This window comes from Conger conger, chromosome 4 (assembly GCF_963514075.1).
Source record: "Conger conger chromosome 4, fConCon1.1, whole genome shotgun sequence".
Taxonomy (NCBI): domain Eukaryota; kingdom Metazoa; phylum Chordata; class Actinopteri; order Anguilliformes; family Congridae; genus Conger; species Conger conger.
This window is the reverse complement of record NC_083763.1, coordinates 58,297,565-58,321,824: the sequence shown is the minus strand read 5'-3', so window position 1 is coordinate 58,321,824 and position 24,260 is coordinate 58,297,565. Positions and strand designations below refer to the sequence as shown.

At 42.0% G+C, this 24,260-nt stretch overlaps 1 protein-coding gene across 1 annotated transcript in view; it reads left to right on the top strand.

Annotated features, from left to right (window-relative positions):
• Positions 1-24,260, top strand: part of LOC133126660 (voltage-dependent R-type calcium channel subunit alpha-1E) — a 122,602-nt gene that overhangs the window by 88,020 nt on the left and 10,322 nt on the right. Inside the window, exons 16-39 of the mRNA XM_061239002.1 lie at positions 294-357; positions 1,289-1,406; positions 1,529-1,596; positions 1,862-1,953; positions 5,990-6,808; positions 7,768-8,057; positions 9,284-9,395; positions 9,601-9,730; positions 10,680-10,739; positions 11,427-11,533; positions 11,807-11,818; positions 12,028-12,124; positions 12,806-12,966; positions 13,598-13,735; positions 15,042-15,243; positions 16,248-16,412; positions 17,430-17,540; positions 18,599-18,677; positions 18,816-18,940; positions 19,075-19,140; positions 19,532-19,623; positions 19,798-19,960; positions 20,059-20,186; positions 21,335-21,431. Of these exons, the coding sequence (XP_061094986.1) occupies positions 294-357; positions 1,289-1,406; positions 1,529-1,596; positions 1,862-1,953; positions 5,990-6,808; positions 7,768-8,057; positions 9,284-9,395; positions 9,601-9,730; positions 10,680-10,739; positions 11,427-11,533; positions 11,807-11,818; positions 12,028-12,124; positions 12,806-12,966; positions 13,598-13,735; positions 15,042-15,243; positions 16,248-16,412; positions 17,430-17,540; positions 18,599-18,677; positions 18,816-18,940; positions 19,075-19,140; positions 19,532-19,623; positions 19,798-19,960; positions 20,059-20,186; positions 21,335-21,431 (3,496 nt within the window). The remainder of the gene's footprint in view (positions 1-293; positions 358-1,288; positions 1,407-1,528; positions 1,597-1,861; positions 1,954-5,989; positions 6,809-7,767; positions 8,058-9,283; positions 9,396-9,600; positions 9,731-10,679; positions 10,740-11,426; positions 11,534-11,806; positions 11,819-12,027; positions 12,125-12,805; positions 12,967-13,597; positions 13,736-15,041; positions 15,244-16,247; positions 16,413-17,429; positions 17,541-18,598; positions 18,678-18,815; positions 18,941-19,074; positions 19,141-19,531; positions 19,624-19,797; positions 19,961-20,058; positions 20,187-21,334; positions 21,432-24,260) is intronic.

Here is a 24,260-nt window from a genome sequence, read left to right as displayed (position 1 = left end):
TTATTTTTCTTCTTCTTCTTCAGTATTGTGGGACACAGCTAGTTAAAGTGGTTATAAGTGTGTTGCCTGGCGACATGACTATTTCTAGGACCTGTCGTTCCAATAATGTCATTTTTGAGAAATCCAGAATGCCTCAATTCACAACTGGAGCCTGCACCACAGATGGGAAAAAAGCAAGTGTTAAAAAGACTTTAGAAGCTGTCAATCCATCACATATGGTAGGGAAAGCAGCCAGTCATCTTCAATAAAGACATCCTTACCACAAATGTCATCTGATCCTTTTTTCCCTGCAGGTTCATCTTTGAAGAGCCAACTAACTTTGACACCTTTCCAGCAGCCATAATGACTGTCTTTCAGGTTTGGCTTGCAACGCTTTCTGTTATGCATGCTGCTTGGGACCCTTAATCATGATTTATAGCGAATAAATAAACATGGCTCCAGTGGTACTGTAGCATCTTTAGCATATGTTCTCTCTTCTTTAGTTTACATCCTCTTTCAGAGCATTTCATTAGAATTTGTCTGTGCAGGAAATAATGGATATTGCCACATGCAGTGAAGATATTCAGTGCACTAAACACATGTTTTAACTGCGCTGTTTAAGATCTGCCTCATTCGCACAATGTGGTTCGTGGGCAGTTCCATTCACTGTTTGTGCTGTAGCCTCCGGAAATAAGACGCTAATTTCAGGCAGACTGCGACCGCAGCAACATACTCTCTTCGGGCCTCATTTTTCACGGCGAGCGTCATGTATGTAAATCTTGTATGTAAATAATGTATACTGAGTAAGTTACTCAGGATAAGCACATCTGCTAAAGGCCCTCAATATTATGTAATGCAATTGTTTATGCTGCTCAATAACAATCATACAGAAGTGCACCTGTGGCAAAATAGTTGACGGCCACCAAAACTCCGAGATGATTTTAACACTTCAGCTTTCTGTTGAGTGGTGCTTTTAATATAATTGTGTACCAGTCATGCCCACGTATACTTTAGTTCATCACACAATCTATAGTATAGAGGTAATAAAGGTCAAAGGTCGTGCAGCCATTCTGCTCCACACATTCATGGTATTCCTCCTGATATCCAGATCCCATAAAAAATATATAGTCTTTCTCTCCATCCTTTCTATCCACCCTGCTGTTAGACTGTAAGGTATTAACACTGCTTAGTTGCATACTAGTTGCATGTGCTTGAAATTATTCTAAGTACACAAAAGATGGGGGATGAGTGTAGGACTGCTGTATGTCAGGATGACTTAATGCTGTTGTGCAATGGCTCCTTCCCTCAGATCCTGACTGGAGAGGACTGGAATGAGGTGATGTACAATGGGATTCGCTCCCAGGGTGGAGTGAAGTATGGGATGTGGTCCTCCATCTACTTCATCGTCCTCACTCTTGTCGGAAACTGTATCCTTGAGTCTGTCTGAAAACTGAGATTTACTCTGTGCATGGTGTTAGATCATTATTATGTAAGCATTTGCTTCTGATCATGTATTTAGTATTTACTATTCCTTGAGAAAACTGATCAGACACGTTGCTAAATGTCTTCTTGGCCATTGCTGTGGACAATCTGGCTAATGCTCAGGAACTTACCAAGGTATGATCTCACTAGAAAGATGTGTTTCTCTGTGTTTTTTTTTTTTTTTTTTTTTCATTTAACCAGGTTTGTCCTACTGAGATTAAAATCTCTTTTGCAAGAGGCCTGTCAAAATGGATTCATAGCCGATCCTGAAACAGCACCTGAAATCTAAAATTGTGGACATTGCCCGGTTTGGCAGTACAACAGAGAGGGTTCATCCAGCGGTGCTGGGTACGTGGGGTCCACTCTGTTTCCTACAACCCCCTCCTCTCTGTTCCGTCAGGATGAAGAGGAGGCAGAAGAGGCCTTCAATCAGAAACACGCCTTGCAGAAAGCCAAGGAGGTCGGGCCCATGTCTTCTCTGATGTCATCAGAGTAAGTGGCCTGTGTGGTCCTCCCTGCCTGTCTCCCTGCCTCCGTCCCTCCCCACACGTACTAACAGTACTAACGCCCGCCAGTGTCCCCGGGGACAAAGCGCTGCAGGCCTCTGGCCACACGTCCAAAGACCCTGCCTCTCCATCTGGAGTCAGAGCTGGAGGCTGGAGTGTCCTTTGGGAGCTTCCTCTCAATACGCCGGGATAGGAAATGGATCATTGAGCCTACATAATGGAAGCAATTAATTTTTTTCATTCACTGGCTCGAAAAAAAGGCACTTAAAATAGATTTCTGAAAGCCACATTGTTGTAAAAATAGCAACAATGATGATTAGTTGATGAATAGCTACAATAATAACAAGATGAAAATAAAATCAGATTGTACGTATTTGTGAGGTAATACACATAGAGCCAAAAAAAACCTTTGTAAAAGCCTGTTCTATTACTTGTAGTATTTTACATGCTTCCTGTATTCATGATGCATGTGAAACAGTTTTTTGCATGAAGGAAAAAATAATGACAAGAACTCTTACTATTACTAAACTATTACGATGCAGTAAAATGCACAATGCACCTCTGCTTTTATATGTGATAGCAGAAGAATGCCGGTTTTTCAGTTTTAGGTAAAGATTAAATAGATGTAACATGAGAATGCAATGGCTCTCGAGTCTGCAAGTGACAAGAGGAAACAATTTAATGGACTTGCAGGTGGATTATTTGCCCAAAGAATTGCAATAACACCACAGTAGGGTGGTTCCCTGGGTCCTGGCATGGGCCTCAAACTGTGCTGGACAAGTGGTCTGGCCTGGGGGTGTGATTGTAGTTCAAGCTGCTTCATGGTGCAGAGGGCAGAATAAATGGTGTCCCTGTGTTGCCATCCCGGTTCAACCTGGCTTCCTCAAGAGAGGACTGAATAGGGCTCTTGAGAAGTGCTCTTTAACCCTCCTGGCACTCTCTGTGAAACGATTCCCACTGAAATTGGCTGAAACTGTGTGTCAAAGATGGAGGAGAGAATACTTAACTGAGCTCATAGCCATTTAAAAGCACAATACTTAAAGTGGGGTCTTCATCTCACGTCAAACACCATATCAGGTCAAAACAATACTATATACTGGGTCACTAAGCAATTAAATCACACTGCCCAAACTAGCAGAAGAAACAAGAACTTCTGTTTTTGATGTTATATTGTGTCTTAGCTTTTACTAGCATAATTTTCTTTTAGTAGCTGTAAATTGAACAGGGCATCGCCATGGCAACAGGCAGGCTTCCCAGTAAATGCAGAGGAGAGCCTGAACCGTCGTCATAGAAACAGCCTTCAAAATGACAATACTAGACCTTTTAACACAACTGACTGCAGTATTGAACAGCTACTTTCATTTCTGAATTGTTTATCTGTAAACCGCTGGCTAACTGATAGATTTGTAACAATTATGAGTATAAGTATAACATATTTGTATTGGCGATTACTATTAAGAAGAGAAATTTGATGATATGTAATATTACTCATCTGTCAAATCTTAATTTTCACTCTGATGTGAGTTTTTCAGTTATATCACACTCAAATTCCATTCAGTCCATTCATGGACTGTAGCTAGAAATAGGCAAAGCAATGATTGTTGGAGGAACAGTTTTATTTTATGTAGCTAAACTGACTGAACAGTAATGTTAGTGTCTCTGTCAATGCCTGTATCTAAAAAAGCATGATGAAATATGCTTTTGTAGATCACAGCTATATTCTCTATTGCAGTGAACAATTATTTAAATCTCTGTCATTGGATTTATTTTCATATGCAAACCTTATGACCCTGAGATTTGGATTAATAAGTAAGTTATAAATCTTTATTCAATATTTTAGTAGAAACTAAACATGACATAACTAAACATAAAACATAATCAAACATAAATCATAGCAGGAGTTTATAGTAAGTCCCTCATTCCTGTTTTCAACTGGAAAAGTATACAAATAAATCAGATGAGCTCTAGAATATGTTACAGAATGGAAAACAAATGTACCAGATTTATCAGCAGTTGTGATACATGCACCTACTGCGTTTTCTTTGACATTTTTCACATTCAGTTGCAACTTTTTCTTTTTACGAGTGCATTCACATTTTTTATTCTTAGCCAAGCAAGAAAGTCTGCTGTCATGGCATTCAGAGTAAGAGAGTCACATTATATTACATTTGATATTTGGAGATTTGTTGTTGTCGGCATATTTCCTGAGCTTGCAGATTAACTGAGAATGCGCTCTTGTTGATTTATTGCCTGATATTGTTGAATCATGATTGGCAGAGAATACAGTTGCAAAAATGTGCCGCTCAGCATAAACATTCCCATGGGATTGTTGGATGTAGTCTGAATAATACAGTATCTTTCATATATCCATATATATTCGAACACTGTGACTCTCAGCACATTAGCACAGTCTTGCTGATTTGAAATGATGCTGCCACAATATGTGTTTTTTCCATAATCTTCTTCAGCCCCTAGCTCAAACATTTAAGCAAGGTTGCATTTTAGCAGGAAGCTACAAATGTCATAAAAGGCTTTTTCATTCAGAAATAAGTCCTGGCAGGTATACTCTGTCATCTTATTTTTTTAGTGTATCATAGTTACTTTGTTGTATAGTTTTATCCCCAAACTGATCATTGCTTTTATATCCACCTCTATACTTCAAGGTAGGTTTGCAAATGAACACATTGCCTTGAGAAAAACTGCTTGAGGAGATGTGAATGTGATTCTGACTGCTGTTATGCTGAAAGAGAATGTGCTCACTGCATCTTCCAGACATCTTTCCGCCCCACACGCTGTGAACGGGACACAAAGTGTTATCTTTGGTTGTGTGGCACTGCGGCAGTGCGGGGCCCACTCAGGGCAGACTTGGCTGAAGCCACAGCTGGAGGCTGCATGCTGATGCACACAGTGAAGCATGCCTGATATCCCCTGCCCCCACCCAATCAACCCTGGGATACTAATGCATGCGTCTGACTGATCAGCATGCCAATGAAGTCATTATCTGAAATGGCAACGAAAGTGAGGGGGAGAAAAATACAATGACGCCGATTACATTTTTCGGGATGTGTTTTTTTGACATCAGGTTTTGAGAACAAGCTTTGTGTATATATGTTTTATACCTGTGCCATTTCTCTGAAAGTCTTAACATTCCCAAATTCTTTGAATATTGTTTGTCTTGCACCTGTTGATGTTGTTCTGATCTAATACTGCTACCATCTTGTTGTCATGTGACGCTTTGCTTGCCTCGTGACACAGACCAAAACATTACATAACCAATCAATGCTGATAAATTGCTTAATGACATGGTTTTATACAGTTGGTTATCATCTAAAAACCAGAATTAGCAATGTGTTTAGAAATGCAATTTATTCACAATTTAATCTCAGCACACTCAAGTCGTTTTTGGACTGTGTCACTGGGATTGTTTTGTCTCTGTTCACAAAAACACTAATGTCTTGTTTTCAACCAATCGCTCATTGATTACACGGACTACACAAGAGTACGAGTACGAGTAAGTAATGCAGTCTGTTCACTTATATTCAAACATATCTATCTGATTTTCTTAACTCTGTACATTTTTTGTCCTAATATTCTCTCACAGGTAGAATTTTATAGACAGTTTTGTAAATGTTTTTTCTGGTTCTTGGTGCAGTTCCTGTTTTTTGCCTAATATAATGGCTTTCCGGACCCCCTTGACTGTGACCATATTTGCTGTAACTGTAATAAAAGCTACAGAATAATGATATTATTTACAGAGCTCTGAAAATCAGAACCATTGACCAGTTCTCAAATGTATTTTAATGTTCATTCACCAACAATACAATTTAATCATTTGCATTTTATTATCACTGCACCATCATTAAAACACAAATAAACAGCCATTTTAAGAAAATGCATTTTTGAAATGGTTTTTGTCTTTAGTTTTCTGAATGTGTTTATCACTGTTTTTACTGAATAAAGAGACGTGCACATCCTGCTCCGGTCCGGCCCGCATGCTGACTGCTGTCGCTCTCTGTTTTCAGGAGGCGGAGGAGGCCCTATCTGTACAGGAAAAGAGCCATACACAGGAGCCGGCCAGCTTACATTGCGGAGACGGCCCTGGAGAACCTGGCAGAGAGAGCGAATGAGCAGGCGCTGAATGGCTCTAACTCTTTCATGTCCAGGAGAGAGAGGAGAAGAAGGATGACCATGTCCGTGTGGGAGCAGAGGACCAGTCAGCTGCGCAGGCACCGGCAGATGTCCAGCCGAGAGATCCTCTTCAGCGCCCCCAACGAAGACCTGGAGCCCCCCTCCAGTTGCCTCCACCACCGCAAGCCCCCCCTCACCCCCACCGACAGCCTGCGGTGCCTCCCCGAACCCACAGAGGCCCTGACCGCGCCCCTCCCAGACCCCGCCGCGCCGCCAGACGCGCCTGCGCTCGCCCCGCCCGGAGACGCCCTCGCCCCCGAGCCCCCCCTGTCCGTGCCCCTGCCGGAGCCCCCGGAGTCCCAGCCCGCCCCGCCGCAGGGGTCAGAGGGCAAGCTGAGCGTCACCAACCACTGCCAGCCGCCGCTGGAGGGCCGGCGAAGCCCACGGCTGAACGGCGACCGGAGGCACCGCGTGGCCCGGAGGATCCGACCCCAGCCCGGAGACACTCTGTCCCCGGACGCCGGCCTGCGGCCCAGGAGGCACCGGCACCGGGAGCCCCAGCCGGACGGCAGGAGCACGGACTCCCCGCAGAGCGAGGGAGGCGACTCCATCGGCCAGGAGAGGAGGGCCGCGGAGGAGTGCGAGGAGGACGAGAGGAAGGCCAGGACAGAGGGAGAATCCAGCCAAGCAGAGAGAGGAGAGGCTGAGGAGAGGTGAGGAACGGGCAGCACGTTCATACAGGAGTGGATCCTGGGGTTCTGGTGATAGGTGGTGCTCGCTGTGAGCTTGTAGGGGCTAAAAAACATTCTAGTGCAGCTTATCTAAAGAAAAAGTTTAGTATAGACAGAATGTGAAGTGGCCAAGCTAAAACAGAACTGAAACTGAACTACTCAGGTTGTGTTGAGAACGGACTCTATACAATGTGACACTCACTTAAGTGAAGGGTCATACAGGTGAGTGTGCTATGACCAAATTTTCAAATTACATTGCAATGTGATTGTTCATATGTTTTGACTGTTGCTGCACATTCCGCATCCAATTCATTGATGAGAATTGCCAATGTTTGGAGAAATTTGCTAAGTGCATGTGAAATAAACTCACTCTCTCAAGTGGGTGTGGAATAAAAATATATCTCTCTCTTTGAAATGAAAGCAGGTAACAACTGACATTGATTTAATTTCAGAATTTGACGATAGGGTATTTACGTTACAGTGGCAACAGTCAAAACAAAGTTTACAGATGTGAATTTCTTGCACTGTCTATTAACAAACACTTGATCGCACAAAACTGATCAAAAACTGTGGTAGATTTTCTGTGCTCTACAGAATCTACAGTTATTGTGTTGTAGCTCAACAGCAACTTTCTGTGTTTTTACAGGCTCAGAAGTAAAATGTGCTACTTATCAGATTATAGAATATTCTATAATTATAGATTATATTCTAAAAGGATACAATATGCGGGAGGTGATTCTACCTTGATCTTATTGTTATTGTTTCTGTTGTTCAAAACCTTACCTTTGCTTCTGCTAAAAACCTTTAAATCATAAGCAATCCGTAGTGGAAATCAGAATTCATAATTACAGGAAGTTCACTTTCAGTCATCGAAGCACTGAAAAACAACACAGTCCACTGATTCGGTTGAAACTTCCTGTGCCTCTCCTTTCCCTGTACAGGTTGGATGACTCTGATTTCCCAGAATTCTCTGGGGCTTCTGAGTCCAAACCCATGCTGAGCCCCTCCCTTCAGCTGCTGAAGGGCGAGGCGGGGGAGAACCCAAAGGCAGAGCCAGCCACTCTCCAGCTCACAGAGGAACCAGCCCTGGAGCTCCCCAAAACTACCAAGGGCCTGGGGGAAGACGAAAACAACCCCGCCTCTCTGGTCACTGAGAAGTGTCCCCTCAACACCAGCATAATGATCGAGGTGACAGGCGATCAGTCGTCACTGGAGCTGACTCCTATGACAGGTATGAGGTTGACTTCAGTGCCCCAGAGTCAAAAATGCTTTTCTGGAATGTCAAGCCGATTTATGCAAGTACCAAACATCAAACTTCCTTTTCAGCATTCACTGAGTCACTGAAGCCATGAGGGCAAACGTGTGTGGTGCAATGGTGAGGGAATTGGGCTTGTAATCTAAAGGTCACTGGATTGATATCTGCTAAATACCTCTGAGCAAGGTGCTTAACCTGAACTGGTTCAGTGTATATATGTCCAGCTGTATGAAATATATACAACAGTTGCTCTGGAGAAGTGCATCTATTAGCTGGCTGCGTCTGTGTCTTTGCATGTGTATGCACCTATGTGTATGTGTTCTTGTGTCTGTATCTGTGTGTGTGTGTGTGTGTGTGTGTGTTGTTTCTATGAGCAGTATTGGCCAAAGAATATTCTGGATCAGTATGTGATCGGCACTTGACACATTTGGAGTGAGTCTTGTGTAGAGCGGAAGAGCAGGAAGCAGATGTGACCCCTGGCTGTTTTCAATAGCCCCTTTAGATAATATTTTCTGCCGTTATTTTAGCCTGTACTGCCCACACAAAGAGCCAATTGAGCTTCCAAGCGCTCTCAGTTTGTCATTGGACCTGTTTGAAAATGTAATTCACAGTGTGAAGAGAAGCTGTACCTTCCAGAGGAGCAGGGTTTCCCAGCATGGTCCTCTCTTTTATTTCACCCCCAGTCCTGAGTATTTTCATTCAGACAAATGAGCGAACGCTTGATTCCAAGCAAATCATAAATCTGTTTTATCTGACCAATGAAATAGGCTTCATTGTCATTCCTCTTTCACTTTATCCATTAATTTTATGTTAGATCATAAGTAAGAAATACAAAGGTGAAAATATGACTACTGTGCAAAATGTCAGGCATAAAATGCATGTGAAAATTGAGGCTACCAGCCCAGACAAGCTACCAGCACTAACTGGCTGACCGGCTCCTACCCTGCTAGACCAGCTTATGACCTGTTTGAAAATTGAGCTGGATTTTACAGCAGGGATTGACAACCTTTATGTCCAATGGGAGTCACATAAAACACTCCACAAGTGATTTTTCAGCAACTAAAATTTAAGAGTAATTAATCCAGATAGTAATTGATTTAAATAATTTCTAAGTTTATAAATATTTGTATTTGACATTGGCAGACGGTTATTGTGTAACATGACTGAGACGCAGGCCACAGCAACATTTCTGTATTTTGCAGTGAACAGTAAGGATGTAGAGGCTGCCAAGGCAGATAAGGAAGAAGAAGAGGGACCCAGCCAAGCAAACACTGAGCCACCAGACAGCATGTTCATCTTTAGTGCCACCAACCCGTAAGACTAAACACAGAGACCCATATGCTGTGCGGAGACACTGTGCATGCATGCACACATGTACATACATAACCTCATATACTGTACATGCATACACACACAGCTGCTTGCATCTGTACCTGCTCAGACACAAATGGGACGGCCTACTTTAAAGAACCGATCTGCTGCTGCTGACATCTTGCTGTGTCTCTCGTGCCCTCTCCAGGATGCGGAAGGCGTGTCACTATGTGGTGAATCTGCGTTACTTCGAGATGACTATCCTCCTAGTGATAGCAGCCAGCAGCATCGCCCTGGCTGCAGAGGATCCTGTGGCCACCAACTCCTACTGGAACAAAGTGAGGCTTCACTGGGCTCTGGGCTGAGACACTGATACAGAATTTATTTTTTCTTCCCAGTTTGGTTTTATGTTTTTGCACAACTGCAAAACATGGATATGCTCTTCTGGTCAAGGTATCTGAGATGGAAGCTGGGAAGCATGCTGGCATTTCACAGTTTTCATGGAGCTTTGCTGTCACTCATATTGCACTGAAGATCCCAATAAGAAGGCTCGGAGACTGCATTGCATCGTGCCCTGCTTAAACGGGTTCAGTAAACAGTAGAGAGAAAAATGGCTCCTACCCCTACAACGTAGTTTTAAACACTGCTTCAGGCTTCTGTTTGCTTTGATAAATGAGACAAGAAGGGAATTCAATATTGACCATTGCTGTCTGTAATGGTACGGCATTCTTTTGTCTGTTGATGATGTTATTGTCACAATCATTATGGAAAGACCATGGGGTGAAAATTAATCAGTCTGCATTTGTGCCTTGGGTTTATAATTTCCCCATTTGTTCAGAATAGCCATAACAACAGTTAACTTAATTGCATTGTTAAAGTCTCCCATCGAGATCTGATGAGAATATCTCAAGATACTGAAGAGGGAGGCAAATTGAGGAAGATTTAAATGAGCAGAAGAAGAAGACAGAAACAGCTGTCACACTTAAAGTAAAAAACTTTGCAGCTCTAATGAGCTTACTTGATCAAGTTCTCACTTGTCCAGTGAAACGGTCGCTCATTTGGGAGAGAAAAGTGCCCAGTGCAGTCAAAGGACCCTCAAAATTCACAATCACAGGAAGGATGGTCTTTTATCTGCTTTTCATAGTGGTGGGCTACATTCTACATTCATGTATAACTTGTTTTTGAATGCAGGTACAATTATGACATTGATCCGTTTTTGAATAAGCTTTGTCATTGCCTTTGTCCTAGTGAGTCCCAGCCTGCTTATTGTTTGTTGACATTCTGCAGGTTCTGCGTTACTTTGACTACGTGTTTACTGGGGTGTTTACCTTTGAAATGATAATTAAGGTAAGTGTGTCCTATCACTTTGTAGATAGTTATTTTTGCCTTATAAAATCACTGTGTGCTTCAATACCAATTTGCTAAAAATGTTTCATCAAACAGATATAGAGGAAAAGAGGCTTTTAAAGGTGCTATATGTATATTATATTGCATTATTGTATTGTATTTGATCATGGGCGGGTGGAATTGCATCCCTCGCCCCCCATTGTGCAATAATCAAATATAAGTGACAGAGGGATACAAGAAAGGTGGAGATGGGAAGGTTGAGATAGGAAGGGGATAAGGCAGTAGCTAAGGGGTTATTTGAATATTTCTCTCCCTAATCTCCAACTAAAATAAAGATACAGTTGGGTCACACATTCTTAACATTTTAACAGGTTTATTCACATTACATTTTATCAGATACCCTGTGTGTGTCAGACAGTGTCTTTGGTGTATGCTCAGCTGTAAAACCACTCAATATAACCACAATGGATCTGAGTACTTAAAAAATAGTTTTTGCAATAACAGTTTCTTTTGTTGGTAAAATTCGGCCGTGACATTTGTTGTCAAAAGAAAGGTCAAACACAAGCTTGAAAATGTTGTTTGGTACATCGAAGACCTTTTCAGGGAATTCTTTTTTTTTTTTTTTTTTTTTTTTCATAGATACACTTCGGATGTACTGTAATTATGCTTGAGATCTGTTTCTTGCAGATGATTGACCAAGGCTTGATCCTGCATGATGGCTCCTACTTTCGCGATCTGTGGAACATTCTGGACTTCATTGTGGTGGTGGGAGCTCTGATCGCCTTTGCCTTGACGTGAGTCTATATCTATATTTTTGGTGTGGTGCGACTTCCGCAATAGAGCCAAGGGAACCAAGGGAGCTCAAACTAGAATTACATAGGTACACAAACTGATAGACATTTTAACATGCTTTGTAACTTTTGTAATAAAATAGTTATGCCACCAGGTACAATAGTGTTAATTATAATCCACTTTTCTCTGTTGTGTTTGTGCCTGCTTTCTCTATGTGCATATTGACCACCTCTGTCTCCTTTCCTCCTCTCTCAATTTTCCTGCGGCACTGTCAGGAATGTGATGGGGTAAAATCCTTTTTTCCTCTTTTTCTCTTTATCGTGTCCTGCTCAACTTGCCCAAACTTGCCATATGTGTTTTCTCATGACTTTCTGTAACCATCCAACAGAGCCAAAGATCCATCTCCTGGTACTACTCTAAATACAAGCATAAGATGTTTTAGCCTCTGACAGACTCAGGTGGAATTTCTGCTTAAAGTCTGTCTGTCTGTTTGCAGGAATAACAAAGGTCGTGACATCAAGACCATAAAGTCCCTGCGTGTCCTTCGGGTCCTGCGCCCCCTCAAGACCATAAAGAGACTCCCCAAACTTAAGGTGCCGTATTAGCTAATCTCACCTCAACTGGGAATCTTCCGAAGGAAGAAGTGTCATTTGGTAACACATCTGGAAGGAGACAGAAGAGCACATGTAATTTGGTCTGTGTTTCTTCACATGGAAAACAGGTTGCATCCATAGGCAGGAGGAGGCACTCGAGATGATTGATAGAAATAAATATAAACTGGGTGATAAACTGGAGGGAGCACGTGTAAAAAGATTGTCAGGCCTGGATTTCCCAAAGCTCACATGTTCCCGTACTCTCGGGAACAGCTGCTGTCGAATACAGAGGAAAGAAACCACACTGGTATATCAGTGAACACAGCAGAGACAGGCTATATCAGGAGGATGGAGAGTCTTTGTTATCCCTTAAGGGTGAAAGACATTTATAGCTAAAATTTATACTGACTTTTTCTACAATTGTATGTGAGGTGGCATGTTTCATCTGCAAGCTCTCTAATATTCCAGTAAAGGAACGTGCCCTTTAAATATCCCTGTAAGGAAGGAAACTGAAGTCCAGTTTCAACATTATGAAGAGTAATGAGAGGTCCGAACCCCAGAGTGTATTGAGCAGCATTCCATCATGCTGACAGTGAGGATCATCTGCAGGATTGTCTCCTTTTCCCCCCTTTCTTCCTCTCATTATTCTTTTTTTTTCCCTCTTCCCTCTTCTCCATGCAGGCAGTGTTCGACTGTGTGGTCACCTCACTCAAGAACGTCTTCAACATCCTCATTGTCTACAAGCTCTTCATGTTCATCTTTGCGGTCATCGCTGTGCAGCTGTTTAAGGGGAAGTTCTACTACTGCTCCGATGGATCCAAGGACACGGAGAAGGAATGCCAGTAGGTGCCCTTTCACCTGCCTGCTTTTTTAATCACATTTATCAGTCTGAACTTTCTCTGGAAGCAATATAATGAGATGGTCATCAAGGGTTCACAATTTACCAGATGGAAAAAAATACATTTAAGCCAATTTTTTAAAAAATTAAACCTTATTGCCAGACCCCCCAGAAGGAAATTAGGTGGTTATTTGGAATGTTATTCGATTTGAAGACACTGGAGAAAAACCAATACAGAAAAAAGAAAGGCCTCACTTTGAGTCCTGATTCTGTTCAGTTGTCTACAGTCCACTCCCGTGACAGGAGGAGGCTCACAAGAAGGTAGTGTGTAAGATCTCAAATCTTGGACTATTTCAATTATTAATGCGTTCAGTATTGCACACCTATTTCGGTTATTAATGCCTTCAGTATATTACTTCTAGTTTAGTTTGATGACTAATGCATTCAGCTGACCACTCTTATTTTGATTATTACCGCAATGTCTAGTGGATTTTATTATTAATGCCTTCAGTATATCGCGCTCACTTTGAGGCATGGCAGAAAGGGTTGAAAGGGTCACCATCATACTAGCTATCAGCCCTTGACTGAGTGTTAGTGATTTTGTGTTTCTGTGCTTGTGTGCTTTTGTCATGTAGGGGCTACTATATTGACTATGAGAAGAACAAGAAGGAAGTGAAATTAAGGCAATGGAAGAGGCATGACTTTCACTACGACAACATTGTTTGGGCCCTGCTCACCCTGTTCACTGTCTCTACTGGGGAGGGCTGGCCACAGTGAGTGATAACATTTGTTTGACAAGAGGACGTATTGCAAAATACTGAGAAATTCTCATGCCTGTATTCTGGAGAACCATATACAGTGAATTTGTATCCAAATAATCACTTAGGTTCAAGTAATTTGGAGATGCAAGCAAATATACCTGTGTTGCACAGACTGGTAACCTCCGAAGTTATCAATTAGTAGGCTATCAATATTGAAGATATAATTATAACTTCATATAATTTCTCATAGTGAGCCATCTGGCTAATTTTCATTACTGCTAAAATAGAGCAAAGAAGATTATTTTTTGCATCAATTTAGTAACATGACAGGGTCATTTTCACCTGTTGATTCAATATAAAATCTAAAGTTTGTGATGTAATTCTGAATACTGCTGTTAGAAATTGAATGTGTTTTTTCAACCTATTTTAAGTATTACCCATTTTCTTGACACAAGCTTGAAAATGACATACCCAAAATAAAATGGTTACTATTATTGAACCTTTTTGACATAATCCTGGTCTCCTCTGAAAGGTAACCCTTTGGAGTCAGAATTACTCAAATAAATTTACAGAAGTTCAAACACAGTGAAAGCAGAAGCTTTTTTTCTCTCACTGAAAAGATTTTCTGTGTTTCAGTGGATACAGATTGTTGTGGCTATTTCTAGTGTGCTTAGACACACAATGGAGGCACAGCCACAATGCTGGACAAATCCCCTTTCAAATTTGATGACATGGAAACTAAATATTATGGATCTTATGAGCTATAAAATGCTGAATTTTGCTTCCTGAACTATAACTATTAACCTGAGTGTACTTCCCCCCTGCCAGTCACCCTCCTCCTATCTCTCCGCCTAAACCTGCCTCTCCTTGTGCTCTTCTTAGACAGCAACACTTAAGGGGTTAACACCACATGATAATTTTTGTTCAGAATGTCACTCAGGACTCGTTACCACACTTATCTTTGTATAGCAGTTTGGGCTCTGCTCAATGGGTCTTTTCGGCGTATGGGCCCTCAGGTATTCATTTATTTTGTTTGCTTTGTAATGGTGGGATGTGGCTCAACACATTAATAAATAAATACAATACAATACAATACAATGACACACTCACTGTGTTTAAGCAACAGCTGAATAACTGAATTATGCTTACCTTGTATCCTTTTTCACAGTATCAGAACTTGGTGTAAGGATACTGTGTGAAAGGTACAGGAAACTGTACTGTACATGTTTTAAGCTGATAAATGTCCTGTATCTGAAATTGCTGAGAGGGTGTTGCAGAGTGTGCTCTGTATCGTGTAATGATGAGAAGGGTCTTCCAGGGTCCTGCAGAACTCTGTGGACGTGACAGAGGAGGATAGGGGTCCCATTCGGGGGAACCGCATGGAGATGTCCATCTTCTATGTCATCTACTTTGTGGTCTTTCCCTTCTTCTTCGTCAACATCTTTGTGGCCCTCATCATCATCACCTTCCAGGAACAGGGGGATAAGATGATGGAGGAGTGCAGCTTGGAGAAGAACGAGGTGACAGCACCTGCATTTGTACACATATGTGCATACACACTGGTGGATTAATACTTAATATGGATTAATATGTCTAGAATTTGTGTATATCTGAGAGCACAGCAACACTTAATTGATATCCGACGATTATTAGCAAAATTCGCATTTTAAAATGAGCAAATTTACCCAATGCCGAGGGGTCACAAGTTCAATTATTCTTCCGTCTTACTGGACTGGTTCTAATTTTGATCATATTTTAAAATGGGCTTTGTTTCATTTGAGGTTAGAGGTGGATAACGGTTATGTTTATTTGTAATTAAAATAATTCAGATTAGTGTCTAGAGTGACTGATAGTCTGCCATTATACATGAATGTTTAACACAACAACCCACAGCAGAGCTGCAAAGTTGTATGAGGCTATGCTTCACTATTGGAATGTAACACATGCATTAAAATGACCTCTACTGTACTAGAGGACTGACCTCCCCCAGTGGTCTGGAACGGTGATGCAAGGGGCCCAATATCACTTGGAAAGCTCAGGCACTCACACACAAAAATAGAGACAGATGCTTTTCTCAAGAGAACAGAGCTAGTCCCTGCTAGGTATTCTTCAGTAAGTTTGCACAGTCTAACAGGTATTTCAAAGTGCCTGTCATTTGCAAACCCCAGCGGGCACACCGTAGTTGTCCTGTTTTCGTTTAGCTTCACATCAGAATGCGGAATGTTGAGATGGACTGAAACACAGTAATACTATGTGGAGGCACAGGTTTTGACTACTGTACAACTGTACTGTTATAAATACATATGGATTTATTTGTATATTTTTGTATTATTTTATTCAAAATAAATGAGGGGTCAAATGTTTGGTTTAATGCATTTTGTACATTAGAGGTGTTGTGATGGGGCACAAGTTGTTTTGTACAGGTTGTGTCACACTTCAAAAAAAACAATAATAAGTTAATCTCAATAATTATTTTCGTCTTATATTGGGACTTATAAGCGAATATTCTCTTCCTCATTGTCAGAGAGCCTGCATAGACTTTGCCATCAGCGCCAAGCCCCTGACCCGCTACATGCCGCAGAACAGACACACGTTTCAGTACCGGGTGTGGCACTTTGTGGTCTCTCCCTCCTTTGAGTACAGCGTGCTGGCCATGATCGCCCTCAACACTGTGGTCCTCATGATGAAGGTAAGGCAAACAGAGGGACCCCTGTGTTCCGGAATGAATGGATTCGGCCATTTACAAAATACGTGAATTGTGACTTTTTTGTCTGATGTGCACAGGACCACATTTTCAAATGTCAGGCCACAGGGTTAAATAGTCGGGAGAGTAGAGCAGTCAGAACGCTTTCTGTTTTCTTCTGTTGTGGACTGATTTCCCTCCACTGTAAATGCTCAGAAAGGTTCCACTATAGGTTGGAGAATTATATGGACAATGTGGGCCTTTATCATTTCCTACTTATTTTGTGTTAGCTCACAATGCCGCATCATGAAGTTGAAACCTTGGAGAAACTGCATTCGCAGAGTTATGGCCACATTCAGCCAGCACAAAGTCCTTTCGACTGTCAAATGAAACAGGGTAGGCAGTATAGAGCCGTCATAGGCATGTGCTGGAGAATGTGGCTCAGAGCCATACATCCTCAGCCAGAGCCTGAAGCTGCTGGCTTCTGTTCTCTCTTGTGGGTAATCATTCTTCAAAATGACACTCAGTCAGGTGTGGTCAGATGCTCAGGCTTGACAGGAATGAGTCAGCTCCCTATTAAATATTGATCTGAATCCAACAGCCAATATTTCACATGCCCTCATTAACTCAGAGGACTTATTCCTTCCATAGCCTGAAGGATACTGCCTATGCTGTCCCAAAATATTACCTGAGGAAATGCTGTGTCGTTGTGCAGCACTTTCAATGTGCTGCGATGATACTGTGGCCAAGCTGGAACTCACTGAACCTTCCCCACTTCCAAATAGTCCCTTCTTGAGAATTTTGTATGCCTCTCTCTTTGGAAATGTGAGCTACTTGTGCATACTGTAATCTTTATATTACAGTACATTATGGTGCGGTCACAGTCACAAATTAGGCTTAGTTCTGGGCTGAATTAAGTTCTGTATGGAGAATTTAGTGTAGGACTCGGCTTAATCTGTGTCTGTGAAACTATCTGTTGCTGTTATTCATAAAAATCCCTCACCCTCTTTTCTGTGTGTGCAGTACCACTCTGCCCCAGTATCATATGAACTGGCCCTGAAGCACCTGAACACAGCCTTCACTGTGCTCTTCTCCCTGGAGTGCATTCTCAAGATCCTGGCCTTTGGCTTCCTGGTGAGCACCTGAATTAATCGCCAGTCTGTTCTTCTGCACAATGTCGCATACTGTACAGTTAATCTCACAGTGAAAGAGTGACCGTATTCACAGCCCTCCTTCTTTTTATTGGGTAATGTGGTCTTCCTAGAGAAGGCTGCTTGTAAATCAGTTATGCATTGTTCTTCATGTTTCACTGAACACCTAAGGCCCTGTTTACACTTGTCTATTTATGCCACGTATATCCAATTTCTTGAAAATATCATGCATGTGGGCTTTGGTAATTGTGGTCACAGAGGCATAGGATATAGATTTGATTTGTCAAATCCAATTTGAATCGCATCTGGAGGTAGTCTTTGGAATTGGATCTGAATGTAAGTGCTCCAGGGTAAATGCTCCCCTATCACCAGCATACCACTGACAAATAACACTTCATCCCATGATTCCCATGAATCCCAACACCCTGTTGTTCAGCGAGTCGGCAGTTGTGATGGTACCCAGGGTGAACCATCATGGGGAAATGCACGTAATTGGATATCCACAGTGCTTAATTTGTAGGTGCTGGAACAAAACGCTCCCGTGTGAGGGAGGTGACAGATGCATCCAGGAATGTGAAAAAAAGCAGTGGCAAATGGGAAGCCTTATGTGTAATGCTTGTGTTATGAGTACTGTTATAGTGTAACGCCGCAGGGGAGAGGAGTGCCCTGCGGAAAGAAACAGCTCAAGCTAGGTTTTGAAACTGCTGGTAGCTGGTCGACCAGTTCAGACCAGCTCCCAGCTCAGCATGGCTTAGCTGGTTGACCAGTTCAGACCAACTCCCAGCTTGACATGGTTTGACCAGCTCAAGCTATGTTTTGGTTAACCAGCTATATGCTATATAACTGCCATCTTTGACAAATGGCAGTTATATAGCAAGTGTAAACACGTGACCACATACGCTGGAGATATTGGAAATCCATTTTCCAAATGCATCAGGTATCAGTGTGAATAGGTCCTTAGAGACAAGTTTTCTTCATGCTTTATCTTCACTTCTCAAACACACGATTTTGACTATAGCTGTGCTTCTCCTCTCTGTGCAGAACTACTTCCGCGACACCTGGAACATATTCGACTTCATTACTGTTCTAGGGAGCATCACTGAAATTATCGTTGACCTATCAGGCTGGCCGGTATAGTATCTTTTTTTAATGACATCATGTGTAAATGTGTGTTGTGATTTGACCTTCAGGTTGCCAGATAAACATTGCGTGGTTCTCCTCCTTTTCCCCTCTCTTTCTTCCTGTCCACAGGCCCACAACACAACACAATCCGCCTTCAACATGAGCTTTCTGAAGCTGTTCCGAGCCGCCCGGCTCATTAAGCTTCTGCGCCAGGGCTACACAATCCGCATCCTGCTTTGGACCTTCGTCCAGTCCTTCAAGGTCAGGACCTTCTCCCGACATGGATAGGAGAAGGGAGGGCTGGGGTCGCTAAGCTTGGAACTGGAAGCTTAACCATGCGCATGATATGGATGCTTGCTTGGATCCTCTGTGTGATCGTTTTCTTTGTCTTTCAGGCGCTGCCTTACGTCTGTTTGCTCATTGCCATGCTGTTCTTCATATATGCAATCATCGGGATGCAGGTACAGGAAACATGTCACTCCTCAATGTTTTACTGTTAATCGCACTCATGTAAAGGCCTGTGCATATTGACCTTAACAGTAATAAGCATAATAATCAGCATTATTTGCAGTCAGGAATTAACAGCAAGAGATGTTGAATCCCTTCACACTGGCCTTGAACCACTGAAAACCTTTCCAAATCCATAATGGGCTGGCACTTCTCCATAATATTATTATTATTATTATTATTATTATTATTATTATTATTATTATTATTATTATTATTATTATTGTTATTGTTATTGGTATTATAAAATATATACTGTAGATTATTTTATTTGTGGTTTTGTAATGATCGTGCTTCTCTGCATACCAATAAATAACTGGGGATTCTTCCCAAATTTTTCCAAAGGTTTTTGGAAACATCCAACTGCAGAATGACAAGCCCATTGACGCACACAACAACTTCAAGACCTTCTTCAGCGCCCTTATGCTGCTCTTCAGGTGGGAATAACATCACTTCCTATCAATGGCAAACAGGCAAATATGGAATATAGACCTAATTCATGTTCTGTTTATTAATTAAGTCTTGAAGTCATCTACAGTAGTGTCTTTGATCACTGTGGGGTGTGTTGGTTGTTGTTGTTCTGGTGATGTTTGGGTGTACTCTGTCTTCAGGAGTGCCACTGGGGAGTCCTGGCAGGAGATCATGCTGGCCTGTTTGGGGGGGAAGAAGTGTGAGAATGACACGTCCCTCGCTCCCAGCGCCCATTCCGGCGAGTGTGGCACTGACTTCGCCTACGTCTACTTTGTCTCCTTCATCTTCTTCAGCTCCTTTCTGGTGAGCGCGCAGCGTGTGCAGGCCTGCACTGTGAGGAAATGCTGTATCAGGTGTTACCTTTACTGTTTTTCCCCTCTGTCCTGCCTAACCCCCCACAGATGTTGAACCTCTTTGTGGCCGTGATCATGGACAACTTTGAGTACCTGACACGGGACTCTTCCATCCTGGGCCCGCATCACCTGGACGAGTTTGTGCGGATTTGGGGGGAGTACGACCGTGCCGCTTGGTGAGGGATAGCACCTACCTAACACTCCCCACCCCACCCCAAAACTCTACTGAGCTCATTAAGGGTTGCCGTCTACTTCACATATAATTATAGCATTAAAATGCAATCAAATTTATATTCTATTTCCAGGAAACAGTGCTTAGTGGTACAACATGGGAATCTGTGTGTGTAAATGTACTTAAACTTTGTTGTGTGACACTTTTTGCCGGGTACACTGTTCCTGCAACCTTCAGTTTGTAATCAGTGTGACTAGCAGACATCATAGGTGGAAATGCATGTAGGTTTCACATGACTGACTACAGTAGTTACCATGGTGTCACTGGAAAATGCTTGTCAGTTCATTAGCACAGGCAGAGCTGATATTTCATTAGTAATTACAGTATGCTGCCTGGAAGATAATTTTCATGCTTAATGTGTGAAAAATGCAGGGTGGTACTGTAAAGCATTTTTGCATTTTTAAATTAATTTCTGAATTAAATAAAGACTATTTATTCTCCAGGCCCCAGACCAATATGGCATTGTTGTAATATAATTTAATGTCTGTTTGAAAAAAATGAAATAGACATCGTAAACATTGTATATTTTGCCTCATATTCATTGTTTGAACTGAAATACATATTCGACAAGTATGTAGTAACTTTTTTGATACAACTGTCCCAATACTTTTACTTTTAACTGTATCATCAGCCACTACAGTAGCCTTATAATAAGAATAAAGATTATGATCTTTTATGATCTTAAAAGCCATCAATATAAAGTCCCCAGTGCCCCCGTCCTCATTAATATTGCATATTGATTTTGGGAAAAGCGCATTTTTAACCAAGTATGCCTGTAATTGTCATTGAAATGTAATTCATTTTCAGCTATTATACGTAAGTATTTTTACTGCAGACAGTGTTGAAGTGCATTCACACAAAGGCTATAGTAGCTGGTGACAATTGCAAAATGCCTTTTCTCCAGGCCCCTGACAGATTGACCTATATCACATCACACTGGTTATGAAGGCCGGCTCAGTTCCGCACTGTTCACTAGCTGTTCGATCCTGGCACTGTGCAGGTGCTGCTGTCGCAGATGAGAGCGTGTTCATTCCTGTGCTCCCCAGCAGAGGGCGATCGTTCTGCTGCTAACTCCATGTGTTTTCTTTCCAGTGGAAGGATTCATTATAAGGAGATGTACAAAGTAGTGCGAACCATTTCGCCTCCTCTGGGCTTTGGAAAGAACTGCCCCTACAGGGTGGCGTGCAAGGTTTGGCTCCCCACAAACTCCCTCACCAACCCTGGCTCCTCTCCCTGCTTCCTCCAGCAACCTCCCTCCTCCGTCTCTCTACTTCAGCCAGTGACCCACGAATCTGCACCCTCTCTCTGGCCTGTCTGCACTGGTCGGGCACTGACCTGATCCAGGACAGGAAATGAGTGACCTGAGACAGGTCCTCTCATGACACCAGTCAGTGCCCAAAACACAGGGCTCAACAGGAGGCGTTAGCATGTTTGCCAGGGAAAGGCAGACGTGGCAATTTCATGATTATCAACTAAATTATTCAAACCGTCGCGAACTTAATTAAAAGATCAAATAACCGTGTAATCGAACGCAAGTTTGATATCATCGCATTTTTTAAATTTTATGAGTTCATGCAATGCGCTGTAGTGTCTGTATTTGTACAGTTGAAATATCTGGACTCAGTCATGAGAAGACCTGTCTCTCTGTGCCTGGATCTGTGCCTCGTCTGTAAAGGGGTCCTCATGGGAACCATGGGGTGGAGATTAAGGATAGGGGTGCGGGCCACCCTGCCCCCACCACTGCCCCCTGTCTCAGGTTATGAATGCAGCATGTTTGGCTCCGGGTAATAACTCGCAAATGACCTCTGTTGAGTAGTCATTCCTGTGGCCTTCCCAAGACTTCCTTCTCCTTTGGTTTCTATGCCAACATTGCATAGAAAGACAAAAACCTGTTTTTTATTTCATTTGGTTCTTTTTTTTCCCTTTTCCTCTCCTCTATGATGTGCATTGAATAACCTTCTTTCTCCCCTTTTCTTCTTTTCCTTTTCTGTTTGTCATTCATCTCTTCTCCATACCCTCTTCTTCCTTCTCTGGGAATGCCTGCCCCTCCCTGACTTTTCCTTTTCCGCCTCCTCCTCCTCGTCCTCCTCCTCCTCCTCTTTCTCATCCACATTGCTCCCTGGCTCCTCCCAGTGGCCGCATTCATTACACCGCCATGTATGAGATGCTGACCCACATGTCCCCTCCTCTTGGCCTTGGCAAGAAATGTCCTTCCAAAGTTGCTTATAAGGTAGAACAAGCCTTTCATCAGTGAGCTCATTCAAGCCAGAAAAGAAATTGCTGTTCTGTCTGTCTGTTCAAACAGGGTTTGTACCAGAAAACATGGAGAATTTGTGTCTAAAATGCATTATTGTTTTTGTCCAAGTCTCTCCTGCTTTACATAGCTTGCAACTGTGTTTGTCTTGTGCTTTTCAATGAGGATACCATTATCAATACAGTGTAGGAGGAACAAAACATACTTACAAATGCACAATGCAGACCATGGGGTTGTTGCTATAGAGGTGAAGGAACCCTATGAGTCTCCCACAAGGGTTTCATTGCCCTATCCCCGGATCAAGATTTTACATTAGCCAGTCTTCATCCGGCCTGAAGGCTCTTAAAAGATTGTGGTTGCATTATATAAAACACACAAACATGGGGCAACTTGAAACCAAGAAACTGATTTTAAGTTGATGAAGACGGAGTCACTGAAAGTAAGCAACGACTGCTCCGATTTAGATAAATTAGAATGTGAATGCTCATGCTAGGGTTGCAGAAGAAAGCTGCAATGTAGAATTTGATTGATTTCTGAATAGGGACTTAGAGAGACCATCCAGTAAAACGTTCAATTTGATATGTTTAATATCTATGAAATATAACCCCAGTGACTGTGCCTAATGCGTTTTAATGGCAGTTAGCCCAGACTCAACCCCGTCCCAACCATCGACTTAATAAGATATTAAAGCAGCTGTGAGCTGTTGAGGCAGTAAAGTGTAAAATAGCAATATGTATCAAATATTTTTAAAAATCCTGCATCTTTTATTTAAAATCAAGAGAAATAATATCACAGTGAATTTCAGTCTGGTGATAAATTACATCATGATGGGAATTGCAACTCTTGGGGGACGCAACAATAAATAAGTCATTTCCATAAACAGTCAGTACAGACAATATGATTAAGAGTGTGGTGACATGGAATATTAAGCAAAACATGTAAATTGAAATGATGCATACAGTACTACATAATAAATCATAAATTATATGAATAATAAAATCGAAACATTTTTCTGTTATACGTTTGCTGGACGATAAACTGGCTCTTACAGTGTGGTTTGATGTGGCCTGCAGATTGACAGGCAGATGTCGCCCATGAATCAGTGAAATGTGCCGGGATGCTCTGAGGAGCAGGGCTCAGGGTTACACCTCCTCTTCCTGGGCTTCATTGTCTGTTTTCTATCATTTCATTCCATGTGCACGTCTCTATTTCTTTCTCTTCCATCGCCGTCCTTTGTCTGTGTGCATGGACCTGTTATTGTGCATAGAAAAGGCCATCCCTTCCCCGGCATGCTGTATACCTGGTCTGATGTTGATAAGGAGGTCATTGCCGGCACAGTCTGCTGGTGAATAAGGAAAGTTTACCCTCTGCTTTTCCCTTGTTGTTCTGAGAGCCAGAGGTACTGTAGCTCTACTGTTGGTCATGCCTTACAATAAGCCATTGAATTGGCATTGGCAACTAATGTAGTTATTAACATGAGTTAATGATGGACAAATACATTAATTCAGCATGAAATGAACTTTTCATTCGTTAATGCATTTGTTAACAACTAAGTAACATTTTGTACATGATATTTATACATTAGCCACCCATAGGATGAACTTATAATTACTTAACCATTAACAAATACATACATAACTCCAAAATGAATTGCCAATAACTAATATAGTCGTTAACACGAATTAATCATGTACAAATACATGAACAGAGCTGTACATATTAACTTCTCAGAAGTAATTAGTAAACAACTACATTAGTTCATGC